Genomic DNA, 16053 nt, shown 5'->3' with positions numbered 1-16053 from the left:
CCAGACGGGGGTGTGTGTGTGTGTGTGTGTGTGTGTGTGTGTGTGTGTGTTGTGTGTGTGTGTGTTGTGTGTGTATGTGTATGTTTTTCTGCCCTTTAAGGTAGAGCCACTTACTTTGGAAAACTGTTCTGCCAGTATTTCCTGTAGCCAGTGGCCATGGGAGGTCTCGCGCATCCCTGTTGGCTACTCATAAACATTTATTATGGTTCAACATTACCGATGTCTCCTAGCTTTATTGAAAATGACATTACATTTCTGTTTCTTATCTTCTTTAATATCCTTTCATTAATTCTGTTAGTAGGGAGAAATGCCATCTTTAATCCACTTAAAATTAAGAAACTATATTAACATTTAAAAATAATATTTTGTGTTGCATAAATATAATTACCAATTACCAGTGTGATGTATACAATAGCAAATATTTCCAAATGGGCACTGTATTCAATTGGTATTACTTAGTTGTTTCACTTTTAGATACTTAAATGTTACAGTGAACTTGCAGCCTCAAATTATTTTGGTATAGAGGAGACTATTTGAAAATATATTTATAGAGACTTCCCTGGTGGTCCAGTGGTTAAGACTCTGCACTTCCAATGCAGGGGGTATGGGTTCGATCCCTGGTCGGGGAACAAAGATCCCACATGCCATGTGGTACAGCACAGAAAGGAAGGCAGGAAGGAAGGAAGGAAGGGAGGGAGGCAGAAAATATATTTATAGAATACTTTCTTTAATATTGAAGCATAAGATATGCTCAAAGTTGTAACAACTGTCATTTAATGTGCCATATCCGTAGACACATTTGTTTATGAGCAGTTTTTCTCTCCTAAATAAGCAGATATTTATAGCAAGAAAGATTATAGACTTGTGTTTCTAAATAAAGATAGCATACATCTTAAATAAATTCAATTAAATCTTTTTGTTTATTTTTAGAATGGAATTCCAGCTCTGATAAATCTTTTGAACTTAGACATAGAAAGCGTGCTAGTAAATGTAATGAACTGTCTACGGGTATTATGTATGGGAAACAAAAACAATCAAAGAGCAGTGAGAGACCATAAAGGCATCCCGTATCTTATCACATTTCTGAGTTCTGAGTCAGGTAAGTCTTTAGTTCTATATATTTTAAAGTGACCAGATATATTAAGTGAAGCAAATACATGTTTGGACTTGTCCTTTATGATAGATGTCCTGGATTTATCTTAGGATGGAACTAGACATATGTAACATAACCTAACTTCTGAAACACTTAAATTTAAACTGCTGGATTTATAAAAGGAATTGACTCTCAAAGCCGTAATTTTTTAAATGTTGAACTAGATATTTTTATAAATGGAAATATTGGCATGAGTAATGAAAATAATGTAGTTAATATGCCCAGGGACTCAAGTAGATGTCTCCTTGTATGAATAAGACACACATTGATCATTGGAAGCTACTTTTCAAGTTACAATAAGGACTTCAGATTTGCTGTTAGATATTTGATATCAGAATTCAAGGTCATCAGATCATTAGGTTAATTAATGATTAATTAACTTCAGTGCCTATGAACACCAGGAACACCAGAAGCTCTGAGGCAGTTTCTGCAGCTACTGCAAATGGTCTCTCAGGTTCTGTAAGAATTTTCTCATTACAGTGAGCATACACATAAACTTAAAATCTATGGTTTTCCCCACATTTGGGGGAATAAAAAATTGGGGGAAAGGTTGTATGTTTTTCTTCCTGCTCAGTTTATCACCTATCTTTCTATCCTAGTCCTCCAAGAATGAATACAGAATAAATATGTTGGCTAAAATGTAAGACAAGGTTATGGATAAGGGGATTGTTGCAGAAGGCTTTCTTTTACTTTAGAACTTCAAATTTAAGCAATTATCATCTTCTAAGGACCTCTATCATGTAGTGAAATCATTTGAAAGTCCTTTCCCTTCATTACAAATTCCTAAAGTCAGGGAATAGGTTTTCCCTATCCTTTTTCTTCCTCCCAACCCCAGATGCTTGCACAAAGCACAAATTGTAGAGGCAATTTGGATAAATAATAAATGAATTCCTAAAAGAAAGCTATAGAAATGAATTACCAAAATCATTTCTTTTTTGGGCGCTTGCCTCATCTGAAACCTAAATAAAAGTAACATCCTATATTGTAATCTGTACTATCTCTTCACTCCAAGGAAGATAAATACTTTTGAAGAAATTTTAATTGTTTTTCTCCCCATTTATAATTTGTAAATTCTACACTTCTAATTTTAGTGCTTTAACAAATGATTCTCCTGTATATTAGCTGTGCTATTAAGTTTTAGGGGATTACAAAAGAGTTTTATTAATTCCAGTATCCTCTTAACTCTTCTGAACCACTCTAAGATTTCATGCATTAAGGTAAAATGGCCCCAAAGTAGATTCACATGCAGTTTCTTAAGACTATGGACTTGTTAACATCTCCAAGAGGTTCCTCAACCCTTGCTGAGTTTGGTTTGTTTGAGGTCTTTGCTTTACCGTCTTCAGCTGTTTGTTTCATACTCTTCCCCATATGTATGTACATGCATACATGTTTTTGTTCCTACAGTGCTTCTTATTTCATCTTTTCTAATGCATGCAATTGTCCTGTTCTGTGTTATTAACAAAGGTTTATATAATAACACAACACCACCATGGAAATTCAAATATGTGGTAGAAAGTATATGAAATGATTTTCAACTCCAAACTATCTGAGCAAAATTTAAAGAGTAACCTCATCCTTCTGAAAATGATTATTCATACATTTCACTGCAGAAATATGTTTTCTCCAGATTCTCTGGGATGTTATGTAATGTATAGTATGAGCTCATTATCTTCTAAAATCTGGAACTTTGGAATTCTGAAAGGGTTTTAGATAGAAAAAAAAAACCCAAAACACCTCCATAATTAGGCTTCTTTCACCCAGCTCTTAATGTTGGAGTTCCTCAAGTTTCTGTTCTTGGTCTGCTGCTTTTTTCACACAGCACACGCTTCTTAAGCAATTTTATTTACTCTTAGTAACTTCATTACATTCATAATCTATTCTTCCCAGTTCTCTATCGAAATCCCTGACCTCTCCTCTGAGCTTCAGAGCTAGTCTGGATTATTGAGGTGTAAATAAAGACAGCCCTCTCCCTTTAGAATTTGGGTGCAATTCATAAATAGACACAAGAATGTAATGGAGATCAAAACTTCAGTAACAGCTGGAAAGCTTGCTTTGAGAAAATAGCAAAAAGATAGCACCAAAAGGAAGCTAAGCCATGCATTTGCAATGACTCATTATTTTATGGGGGTAATGAGTAACATTCCTGAGTGGGAGATGAGAGTAGGAATTTCTACTTTTTGGACTGATGCAGCAATATGGGGTAAGAGAAAGAATGGTTCCCTTCACACTCTCTTAATTTTATTACCTTATTAGCTGAAAAACATCCCAAGTGTTACTAGAGTGATCTATCTAAAATACAAAATTGATTATATCTTTCCCTTCCTTTAAATTATTCAGTGGCTCTTTGTCACCTATGATAATGTCCAAAGTTTTAGCACAGCCTATCAGCCTTCTAAACTTCCAACTTGGAAAGGAAATAACCTTCCTGTTATTTCCTGTCACTCCTTTCCTCTCTTATTTTATTCTCAATTAATATTGAACTTATTGCTATTTCATACTTCTGGCCTTTGAGCTTGCTCCACAAGGCTAAGGACTTTGTTTTGTTGGTTCATCATAGTTTCCCAGTACCTAGGACACTCCTAGTAGCCACTCAATAAAATATTTGCTGAATATATAAGTGATTGAATGATAAAAATATTCATAACAAAAAAGTTAATATATTTGACATAAAGTGAGTATGTAAATTGATATGAACAATAAGGCCTTAATAGACAGACAATTAACCTGAATAGAAAGTCTATGAAAGAACAAATGCTAAATTTAGAGAGTGTGGTTGCTTGAATTTAAAAACACCTTTTTGTACAGTTTTAACTTCTGGAAGCATATTGATGTCTTCACATTAAAAAAAAAAACTACATTAAATCTACAAGACAGAAGGAGCAATCTAAAATTGAATACAAACAAAAACAAATGAACCCCATTATATATCAAATGAATTATATAGCTAGATTAAAAAGAAAAAAATGAACATAGGTAGCTTTTTTAAAATTTTAAAGTAGCTTTTTAAAGTAACTTTTGAGCACAGTGCTTTACTATACAGCTTCAGTCTAGGGGAGAAAAAAACATATCTTGAATTCTTCTTAGTGGATTTGTATTTCATAGTGATATGGGTGAAACAGCTCTGAACCTGTGTTATAAGTATTGTAGGACTGACCAAATCAATAAAGTGTTAATATTATTGGGTTCTCACTGTGAAAAGAAATATACAGAATGTGGAAAGGCAATAAAGAATCCTGTGGGGTTGGACTGGAATTGGAAAATTGGAAATATATATATTTTCCTAGCCTTATCTGCTAAAAGAGTCTAGTAGCAATGACACTTCAGTAGCAATGAATATACCTAGTACCAAATCTTTATTTCTAAATACCATTCCTCATTAAAAGAAACCAGAGCTTCTTGGAGAAATGATTGATTCCGGGGCTGGGGCAGAGCAGGTACATGGCAAGTCCAAAATATCATATTGTGTCAGAAAGTAAGAAAATGCGCCCCCCTCAAATGGAGGTGTATCTAAAGGACACAGGGGTCAACCTGAAGGAACTCCCACTGGCCCTTCAAGTTGGACAATCTTGGACAATTGCCAAATCTTGGACAGAGAATCAATACAAATAATGAAATTAATGGATTATAACTCATTGAATAAAATAAAAATCCAAGAGCCCATCTTGATGATAAGTGGATAAACAAGGAAATAAATAAATAGAGAAGTAGGGAGAGCTCTTCTTTACAGTAGAATGCAACCGATAAGTATGAAGGGAGCAGTAGCTTTGGAAAATAAACATTTTGCAAACATCATAGTAAAGATTGGTTTGGGCAAAAATCAGTTGTTGCCAAATCTTAGGAGAGTTCTTTGACTTATTTTTGCAACTTTTCTCTGAATTTTATTTTATTTCATTTTTTGGCTGCACTGGGTCTTCGTTGCTGCATGCAGGCTTTCTCTAGTTGCGGCGAGCAGGGGCTACTCTTCGTTACGGTGCACAGCCTTCTCATTGTGGTGGCTTCTCTTATTGCGGAGCACAGGCTCTAGGTGCACAGGCTTCAGTAGTTGCAGCATGCAGGCTCAGTAGTTGTGGCTCACGGGCTCTAGAGCACAGGCTCAGTAGTTGTGGCGCACGGGCTTAGTTGCTCCGCGGCATGTGGGATCCTCCTGGATCAGGAATCGAACCCATGTCCCCTGCATTGGCAGGAAGATTTATAACCACTGCACCACCAGGGAAGTCCCTCTCTAAGTTTTAAAGAGAACAATTACAACTTGTTAATATGCATATATGAAAATGTTTAGATTTACTAGTAACCCAAAACAAAGTGAGACACCATTTTTTGCCTTTATGTATACATAAGAATTTATGTATTTATTCTTAATGATAATATCTGTACTTAAAAAGTTACAGTGACATCGATACTCTCATACTCTGATTATTGGAGAGTAGGATGCTATTATCATATCATTTGAAAAGCAGTTTTCTGGGGACCAGGTCAGGTTCAAGACAGCAGCATAGGAAGATGCTGAGCTAACTTCCTCCTGTGGGCACACCAAAATTACAACTACTTGCAGAGCAACTATCTCTGAGAACAACCTGAAGACTAGCAGAAAAGATTTCCCACAACTAAAGATATAAAGAAGGAACCACAATGAGATGGTTGAGGGGGCAGAGACATGGTCTGGTCAGGACCCACACCCCCAACGTAGTGACCCACAAGTGGGAAAGATATCACAGCCACGTAAGTCCTCCCAGTGTAGTGAGGAGTCTGAGCCCCATATCAGGTTCCCCAGCTAGGGCATCCTATGCAAGGAAGATAAGCTCCCAAAACTTCTGGCTTTGAAAACCAGTGAGGCGTATGTTTGGGAGAGCCAGAGGGCTTTAGGAAACTGAAACTGCTCTTATGGGTGCATGCAAAATCTCACATGCTCTGAGGCCCACTGCAGAGAGGCAGCAGTTTGAAAGGTGCCTAGGTCAGACCCACTTGCTCATCTTGGAGAGGCCTCTTGGAGAGGCAAGAGGCAGCTGGGACTCCTACTGGGGAATGAGACACTGAGGCAGCTATTCATGTGATCTTCTACTGTGCTGACACTGATGCTGGCAGGCACATTTTGGAATCCTCCTTCTAGCCTATTAGTGCTAGGGGCCTGCCCCACCCACCAGCTTGCCTGCATCAATGGCTTCACAACTGTCTAACCACCAGAGCACTGCCCACCAGTGTGCCTACAGCAACTACACAAGGCAGGACCTCTCAGTCAGCCAGACCAGGAGCCAGTCCTGCCTAACAGTGTGCCCACAGTAGCTGGCCCCACTACAGCAGAAGGGGGCATATAGCCCACATAAGGACACCCTTTGAGCATCTAGCTCTGGTGGCCAGAGGGGAGCATGCTGTTGGACTCCATAGGACATCTCCTACATAAGGCCACTTCTCCAAGATTGGGAGAGAGAAGGAACCTACCTAATACATAGAAATAAATTTGGAGACTTAGGCAAAATGAGGAGACAGGTGAATATGTTCCAAATGAAGGAACAAAACAAAACCTCAGAAAAAGAACTAAATGAAACAGAGATAAGCAATCTACCTGATAGAGTTCAAGGTAAGAATCATAAAGATGTTCACCAAACTTGTGAGAAGAATGGATGAACACAGTGAGAACTTCAACAGAGTTACAAAATATAAAAAAGAACCAATCAGAGCTGAAGAATACAATAACAGAAATGGAAAATATACGAGAGGGAATCAATGGTAGAGTAGATAATATAGAAGAATGGATAAGTGATCTAGAAGACAGAATCATGTATTCACACAAGCTGAATGGAAAAAAGAAGTAAAAAATTTTTAAATGAGGATAGTTTAAGGGACCTCTGGGACAACATCAGGTGTACCAACATTCACATTATATGGGTCCAAGAAGGATAAGAGAGAAAGGGCAGAGAACTTATTTGAAGAAGTAATAGCTGAAAACTTTCCTAACCTGGAGAAGGAAACAGACATCCAAGTCCAGGAAGCACAGTGTCCCAAACAGATGAACCCAAAGAGGTCCACACCAAGACCCATTATAATTAAAATGTCAAAAATTAAAATCTTAATCTTAAGAGCAGCAAGAGAAAAGCAATTAGTTACATATAAGGGAACTCTCATATCAGTTGACTTCTTGGCAGAAACTTTGCAGTCCAGAAGAAAGTGGCATGATATATTCAAAGTGCTGAAAGGAAAAAACCTACAACCAAGAATACTCTACCTGGCAAGGTTATTCAGAATTGAAGGAGAGAGAAGAGTTTTACAGACAAAAGCTAAAAGAGTTCATCACCATTAAACCAGCCTTACAAGAAAGGTTAAAGGGAGTTCTCTAAGCAGAAAAGGCCACAACTAGAAATAATAGAATTATGAAAGAAAAAATATCACTGGTAAAGGCAAGCATATAATAAAGATAATGGATTAACCACTTACAGAGCTAGTAGACAGCTTAACATGGGGAGGGGGTAAAATTTTAGAGCTTTTAAAATGTGTTCAAACTTAAGAGATCATGAACTTAGAATAGACACCTATATACATAGATTGTTACCTATGAACCTAGTGGTAACCATAAACCAAAAACTTATAATAGATACACAAAAAATGAGAAAGGAACCCAAACATAACACTAAAGATACTCATCAAGTCACAAGGGAAGAGAGCAAGAGAAGAAAAAAGGAACAGAGAAGAACTACAAAACAACCAGAAAACAGTTAACAAAATGGCAATAAGTACATGCCTATCAAAAATTAATTTAAATGTAAATGGACTAAATGCTCCATACAAAACATATAAGGTGGCTGAATGGATAAAAAACAAGACCCATAAATATGCTGCCTACCAAGACTCATTTTATTTTTATTTATTTATTTATTTGTTTTAAAAATAAATTTATTTTATTTACTTATTTTTGGCTGCATTGGGTCCCTGCTGCTGCGTTCGGTCTTTTCTCTAGTTGCAGTGAGCAGAGGCCACTCCCCACTGCGGTGCACAGGCCTCTCACTGCGGTGGCCTCTCCTGCTGCGGAGTACAGACTCCAGGCATGTGGGCTTCAGCAGTTGCGGCACGCAGGCTCAGCAGCTGTGGCCTGTGGGCTGTAGAGCACGGGCTCTAGAGCGCAGGCTCAGTAATTGTGGCACACTGGCTTAGCTGCTCCATGGCATGTGGGATCCTCCTGGGCCAGGGTTCAAACCCGTGTCCCCTGCATTGGCAGGCGGATTCTCAACAACTGCACCACCAGGGAAGCCCCCAAGACTCATTTTAGATCTAAAGATACACATAGACTGAAAGTGAGGGGATGGAAAAAGATATTCCATGCTAATGGAAATAAAAAGAAAGCTGGAGTAGCAATACTTATATCAGACAAAATAGACATCAAAACAAAGACTGTAACAAGAGAAAAAGAAGAGCATTACATAATGATAAAAGGTATCAATCCAACAAGAAGATATAACATGTATAAATACATATACACCCAAAATAGGAGCACCTAAATACATAAAGCAAATATTAACAAACACAAAGGGAGAAACTGACATTAACACAGTAATAGTAGGGGACTTTAACACCCACTTACATCGATGGACAGATCATCAAAACAGAAAATCAATAAGGAAACATTGGCCTTAAATGATACATTAGACCAACTGAACTTAACAGATATATATGGAACATTCCATCCAAAACCAGCAGAATACACATTCTTTTCAAGTGCATATGGAACATTCTCCAGATATATAGCTTGCTAGGCCACAAATCTAGTCTCAACAAATTTAAGAGGACAGAAATTATATGAAGCATCTTTTCCGACCAAATGATATGAAATTAGGAATCAATTACAGGAAAAAAAATGGGAAAAACACAAAAACACGTAGAGACTAAACTACATGTTAATTAAAAAAAAAAAAAACCAATGGGTCAATGAAGAAATCAAAGAGGAAATCAGAAAATACCTTAAGAAAAATAAAAGTACAACTTTCCAAAATCTATAGGACTTAGCAAAAGCAGTTCTGAGAGAGAAGTTTAGCAATACAGGCCTATCCCAGGAAATGAGAAAAATCTCAAACAGTCTAACCTTACACCTAAAGGAACTAGAAAAAGAATAACAAACAAAAAAATTAGTAGATGGAGGAAATAATAAAGATCAGAGTGGAAGTAAATGAACTAGAGACAAAAAAGATAGAAAAGATCAAGGAAACTAAGAGCTGGTTGTTTGAAAAGATAAACAAAATTTATAAACCTTTAGCCAAACTGATCAAGAAAAAAGAGGGCCCAAATAAATAAAATTATAAATTAAAAAGGAGAAATTCCAACTGACACCACAGAAATACAAAGGAACATAAGATACTACTACAAACAATTACACACCAACAAATTGGATAACCTAGAACAAATGGATAAACTGAATCAGGAAGAAATAGAAGCAGACCACTACTAGCAGTGAAACTGAATCATTAATCAAAAAACTCCCAATAAACTAAAGAATTCACAGGGGAATTCTTTTTTTTTTTTTGCGGTACGCAGGCCTCTCACTGTTGTGGCCTCTCCCGTTGCGGCTTTGGACGTGCAGGCTCAGTGGCCATGGCTCAAGGGCCCAGCCGCTCCGCGGCATGTGGGATCTTCCTGAACTGGGGCACGAATCCATCTCCCCTGCATCGGCAGGCGGACTCTGAACCACTGTGCCACCAGGGAAGCCCCGGGAATTCTTTTTTTAATAAAAATAATGCTATGAACGTTTGTATACAAGTATTTTTTTAAGGTTTTTTTTTTTTAATTTATTTTTGGCTGCGTTGGGCCTTCGTTTCTGCACACAGCCTTTCTCTGGTTGCAGAGAGCGGGGACTACTGTTCGTTGCAGTGTGCGGGCTTCTCATTGCAGTGGCTTCTCTTGTTGCGGAACATGGGCTCTAGGTGCACAGGCTTCAGTAGTTGCAGCACATGGGCTCAGTAGTTGTGGCTCGCAGGTTCTAGAGCACAGGCTCAGAAGTTGTGGTGCATGGACTTAGTTTCTCCATGGCATGTGGGATCTTCCCAGACCAGGGATCAAACCCGTGTCCCTTGCATTGGCAGGCTGATTCTTATCCACTGTGCCATCAGGGAAGTCCCTTCACAAGTGAATTCTATCAAACATTTGTAGAAGAGTTAATACCTATCCTTTTCAAACTATTCCAAAAAACTGAAGAGAAAGGAACACTTCCAAACTCCTTCTGTGAGGCCACCATTGCCCAGATGCCAAAACCAAAGAAACTACAAAAAAAAAAAGAGAGAAAATTAAATGCCAATATCCCTGATGAACATGGATGCAAAAATCCTCAACAAAATATTAGCAAATTCAACAATACGTTAAAAGGATCATACATGATCAAGTGGCATTTATCCCAGGGATGGTTCAATGTCCACAAATTAACCAGTGTGATATACCACATTAACGAACCAAGGATAAAAATTCTATCATCTCAATAGATGCACAGAAAGCTTCTGACAAAATTCAACATCCATTTATAATAAAAACTCTCAACAAAGTGGGTATAGAGGTAATATACCTCAACATAATAAAGGCCATATATGACAAAATCACAGCTAATATCATAGTCAACAGTGAAAAGTTGAAAGCATTTCCTCTAAGATCAGGAATATGACAAGGATGCCCACTCTTGTCACTTTTATTCAACTAGTAGTGGAAGTTCTAGCCACAGCAATCAGAAAATAAAATAAAAAAAATAAAAAGACTCTAAATTGGAAAGAGAAAAGTAAGATTGTCACTGTTTGCAGGTGAAATTATACTACTATATATAGAAAACCTGAAAGAGGCCACCAAAAAACTATTAGAACTAATAAATGAATTCAGTAAATTTTCAGGATACAAAATTAATTACAGAAATCCATTGTGTTTCTGTACACTAATAATCTATCAGAAAGAGAAATTAAGAAAACAATACCATTTACAATTCCATCAAAAATAATAAAATACCTAGGAATAAATTTAACCAAGGAGGTGAGAGACCTGTATTCTAAAAACTGTAAGATATTGATGAAAGAAATTGAAGTTGAAACAAATAAATGGAAATATATACCAAGCTCGTGGACTGAAAGAATTAATGTTGTTAAAATGGCCATACAACCCAGGGTAATCTACAGATTCAATGAAATCCTTAATAAAATACCAATGACATTTTTCACAGAGCTAGAACAAATGATCCTAAAATTTGTATGGAACCACAACAGACCCAAATAGCCAAAGCAATCTTGAGAAAGAAGAACAGAGTGGGAGGTATCACACTCCCTGATTTCAAACTATACTACAAAGCTATAGTAATCAAAGCAGTATCATGCTGGCACAAAAAGAGCCACATAAATCAATGGAACAGAAAGAGAGCCCAGAAATAAACCCATGCTTATATGGTCAATTAATCTGTGACAAAGGAGGAAAGAATATACAATGGGGAAAAGATAATCTCTCCAATAAATGCTGTTGGGAAAACTGGACAACTTCATGCAAAAGAATCAAACTGGACACTTTCTTACACTGTATACAAAAATAAACTTGAAATGGATTAAAGACTTTAAGACCTGAAATTTTAAAACTTCTAGAAGAAAACAGGCAGTATGCTCTTTGACATTGATCTTAGCAATAATTTTTGAATATTTCTCCTCAGGCAAGTGAGACAAAACCAAAAATAAACAAATGGGACTAAATCAAACTAAAAAGCTTTGCATAGGAAAGGAAACCATCAACAAAATGAGAAAACAACCTACTGATTGGGATAAAATATTTGCAAACAATATATCTGATAAAAGCTTAATATCCAATATATAAAGAACTCAAATGACTCAACATTACAAAAACAAACAAAAAAACCAAAACCTAACAATCCAATTAAAAAATGGGCAGGGAACCTGAATAGACATTTTTCCAAAGAAGATATACAGATGGCCAAGAGACATATGAAAAGATGCTCAACATCACTAATCACCAGGGAAATGCAAATCAAAACCACAATGAGATATCATTCACACCTCTTCAAAGGGCTATCATCAAAAAGATAGCAAATAACATGTGTTGCTGAGGGTGTGGAGAAGAAAGAACCCTCTAGCACTGTTGGTGGGAATGTAAATTGGTGCAGCCACTATGGAGAGCAGTGTGGAGATTTCTCAAAAAATTAAAAATAGAACTACCAAATGATCCAGCAATTCCACTTCTAGATGTTTACCCAAGGAAAACTTATACCCTAATTCAAAAAGATAAAAGCACCCCTATTTTCAATTAGCATTATTAACAATAGTCAAGATATCGAAGCAACCTAAGTGCCTACTGATAGATGAATGAATAAAGAAGATGTAGTATATATACACAATGGAATATTTACAGCCATAAAAAAGAATGAAATCTTGCCATTTGCAGCAATATGGATGGAACTAGAGGGTATTACACTAAGTGACATAAGTCAGACAAAGACAAATATATTACTTATGTGTGGAATCTAAAAACCAAAACACATGAACAAACAAAACAAAAACAGACTCATAGATGCAGAGAACAAACTGGTGATTGCCAGAGGCAAAGGGAGTTTGGGGGTTGTGCAAAATAAGTGAAGGGGATTAAGAAGTACAAACTTCCAGTTATAAAATAAGTCACAAGGATGTAGTATACAGCATAAGGAATATGGCCAGTAATATTGAAATAACATTGTATGGGAATAGATGGTTACTTTTTGAGTTGATCATTTCATAATGTATTTAAATATCAAATAACTATGCTGTACACCTGAAACTAACATAATATTGTATGTCATCTATACTTCAATTTAAAAAAGAAGAAAAAGGGGAAAAAAAGAAAATAAATTTACTGCAAATGTATTAAGTTATTCCAATAGTTCCTAGGACTCTTATAATAAGGGGAAAAAATACAAACAGGAAGGAAATGTGCCAAGATTTCTCCTAAGCATTGTTTAAAACAGTGAAAAGTTGGAAACAACACATTATTTTTTAAAATGCAAATGTTTAAGGAAATGTGATACACCCATTAATGGAATATTTAGGAGACACTGATGTTCATAAAGAATGGGAAAAATTTTATGGTAAATTAAAATGCAGGATACTGTGTTTATAGTACCACTATATTAAATATGTAACACTAAAGTTATCTATATTTATATATTATATATATTTATAAAAGTAGTGGATGAGATTAAATGAAATGTTTGTGCTTGGGTGGTGAAAGTCTGGACAATTTTATTTTTTCTATTTTTCTTTATTTTCTAAATTTTCTAAACTCTATAAATTTGATTTTCAAATATGGGAAACTAGTGATATATGCTGCATTTTTATGTTCTTACTTTTTAAAAGATTTATTTAACTGGTTCTTGAATTCATTTGAAGATGTGTTGACAGCTGTATCTTCTGTTACAATTGCTGAGGTTGCACGTGACAATAAGGAAGTTCAGGATGCTATGGCTATGGAAGGAGCCATTCCTCCTCTGGTGGCTCTTTTTATGGGAAAACAACTTGGTGTTCAAGTGAAGGGTGCAATGGCTGTGGAAGCACTGGCAAGTTACAACCCTGCTATACAGAGAGCATTTCTGGAAAAATCACTAAGTAAATATCTTTTAAAACTCCTCAAGGTAGGAATTTTATGATTCTTTTTCATTTTTCTTAGATAAAGCATTCAATATTGAATTTAGTTAAGTGAAAAGAAAACTAAAACCAATTCTAGAATAAACATTTTATCAAACATAGATTCCTACGGTATTCAATAAATCCTCATTGACTGAATAGAATACTTTTTTAAATAGGCATTTCAAATAGATGTTAAGGAACAAGGAGCTGTAGCACTTTGGGCCTTGGCAGGACAAACACTAAAACAACAAAAGTATATGGCAGAACAGATTGGATACAACTTTATAATAAATATGCTTTTATCACCATCAGCTAAAATGCAGTATGTTGGTAAGTTATTTTCTATGCATAAATCTGTACAATATAGAACCAGACATTGGAGTATCACACATGTTTCTTGCTTATTGTTGCCAGGAGGTGAAGCAGTCATAGCGCTAAGTAAGGACAGCAGGATACACCAAAATCAAATATGTGAAGGGAATGGAATTGCACCACTGGTTCGCTTACTAGGGATTAGTAAAATAGCTGAAGGAACACTTCTGAGTGTCATCAAAGCAGTGGGATCCATCTGTATCGGTTTGTACATTTATTCTCAGTTTTAAAAATATCAGTAAATACTTCTCTTCCTCTCTATCCCTACTGTTGCAGCCCTTAACCATATTTAATCTGTTATTATAATGTTTTTATTTCTCCAAGACCTTAATGAGTAAAAGTGGTGTAGTTAAGCATATTGTATCAGTCTTGCTCTTGAGTTCTGGTTAGAATGAGAAATGAGGACCATGAGCCTTGGCTATTTTGACTTAAAGGGATCTCCTTTTTTAAGTTAAGAGAAAAATATTTCTTATTTTGAATCTCAGGAACTATATGTTTTTGAAGATATAGAAGTGTTTCTAGTGCTGTGGCACATTTTTCGATTCCAGTCTCTTTCCGTAGTGATTCTTTGTTTACATAGTGGCCACCAGGTCTAGTTGTTCCTTTCTTTGCAGAGGAATTAACCTTTTGGGATATCTGAAAAATGTTGTGGAATTGTTGGTGATTGACTTACCAAAAATAAAAAATCAGGTTCTTTGCTGACCTGCATGTATGTATGGGGACTGATTGAGACTGCTTCCTGTAGGCAAGAGAAAAAAAAAGCCTAATACTTTATTTCTAGTCCATTGTATTTCCAGAAAAAATAAATTAAAAATTCTAGCTGAAGAACATAGGACTTGGTTTCAAATTTTTTTTTTTCCCTTTTTTCTTAGAAAAGCTACTTTACTGAAATTCACTAACTGCTTGCAGGCAATCAAGTCAGGCAAGATAATTTTGTTGTTGTTTTAGCCAGAGTCTATGGTATAAATTATTTCTAAAATTCTAGTAAATGATAACACAAATACAAAGATAACTGATATACGTGTGTGTTTTCAATTTCTTCTCATTAGTTTACTTCAAAGCTGTCCACATTTGCCATAGACAAGTTCTTGCCATAGACAAGAACTACAGAAAAAAACTCTTGTTTTCAAACTCACCAGCTTAGACTCTTTACACACACATACCCCTTCCTTTTTCTTCTTCATCATGTTTATGTTTTCTTCTATACCCTTGAACATATAGAACATATTTAAAATAGCTGTTTTAACATCCCTGTAACTAGTTCCAGCATATCTGTTATTTCTGGGTCTCTTGCTATTGGCTGATTTTTTTCTTGATTATGAATCATATTTTCCTGCTTCTTTGCACACCTAGCGCTTTTAAAATGTGACAGTTTTTTAAAAGTGCTATTGAAATACAGTTTACATATAGGAAGATATTTAAATAAAATAAACAATAGAATAAAATATTAAATACATTATTTAGAGTGTACAGTTTGATGAGTTTTGACATATGTATTCAGCACTGACACCATCAGCACAATCAAGTAAGTGAATATAATCATCACCTCCAAATGTTTCATTGTCCCTTCCTAATTCCTCCCTCTTTACACCCCATCCCCAGATAACCACTGATCTGGGTTTTTTTTCTTATGATCTGAGAATGGCTTTATTGTATTTTACATATTAAAACATAAGCTTCTGATTTTTTTCTTTAAAAAATAATGTGCTGATTTGAATTTATGACATGGATCCTAACAGCACAAAATTACTTTTAAAATTTGATATTAAATGATCTTACCACTGATTTTTCTATAACTATAGATTAGTTTGCATTTTCTAGAATTTTATGTAAATAGAATTATACATGTGTACTTTTTTCTTGCTTCTTTCACTCAGCATGATTATTTTGACATTCATCCATATTATTGTATCAAATATC

At 35.8% G+C, this 16053-nt stretch overlaps 1 protein-coding gene across 1 annotated transcript in view; it reads left to right on the top strand.

Moving 5' to 3' along the window:
- The window catches only part of ANKAR (ankyrin and armadillo repeat containing), a 76631-nt gene that overhangs the window by 37214 nt on the left and 23364 nt on the right, over window positions 1-16053 (top strand). Inside the window, exons 12-15 of the mRNA XM_024733657.1 lie at window positions 931-1099; window positions 13525-13766; window positions 13938-14091; window positions 14176-14337. Of these exons, the coding sequence (XP_024589425.1) occupies window positions 931-1099; window positions 13525-13766; window positions 13938-14091; window positions 14176-14337 (727 nt within the window). The remainder of the gene's footprint in view (window positions 1-930; window positions 1100-13524; window positions 13767-13937; window positions 14092-14175; window positions 14338-16053) is intronic.

This window comes from Neophocaena asiaeorientalis, unplaced genomic scaffold (genome assembly GCF_003031525.2).
Source record: "Neophocaena asiaeorientalis asiaeorientalis breed wild unplaced genomic scaffold, Neophocaena_asiaeorientalis_V1.1 scaffold24, whole genome shotgun sequence".
Taxonomy (NCBI): domain Eukaryota; kingdom Metazoa; phylum Chordata; class Mammalia; order Artiodactyla; family Phocoenidae; genus Neophocaena; species Neophocaena asiaeorientalis.
Note: the sequence above shows the minus strand (reverse complement) of the source record. Positions and strands in the feature narration are given on the sequence as shown.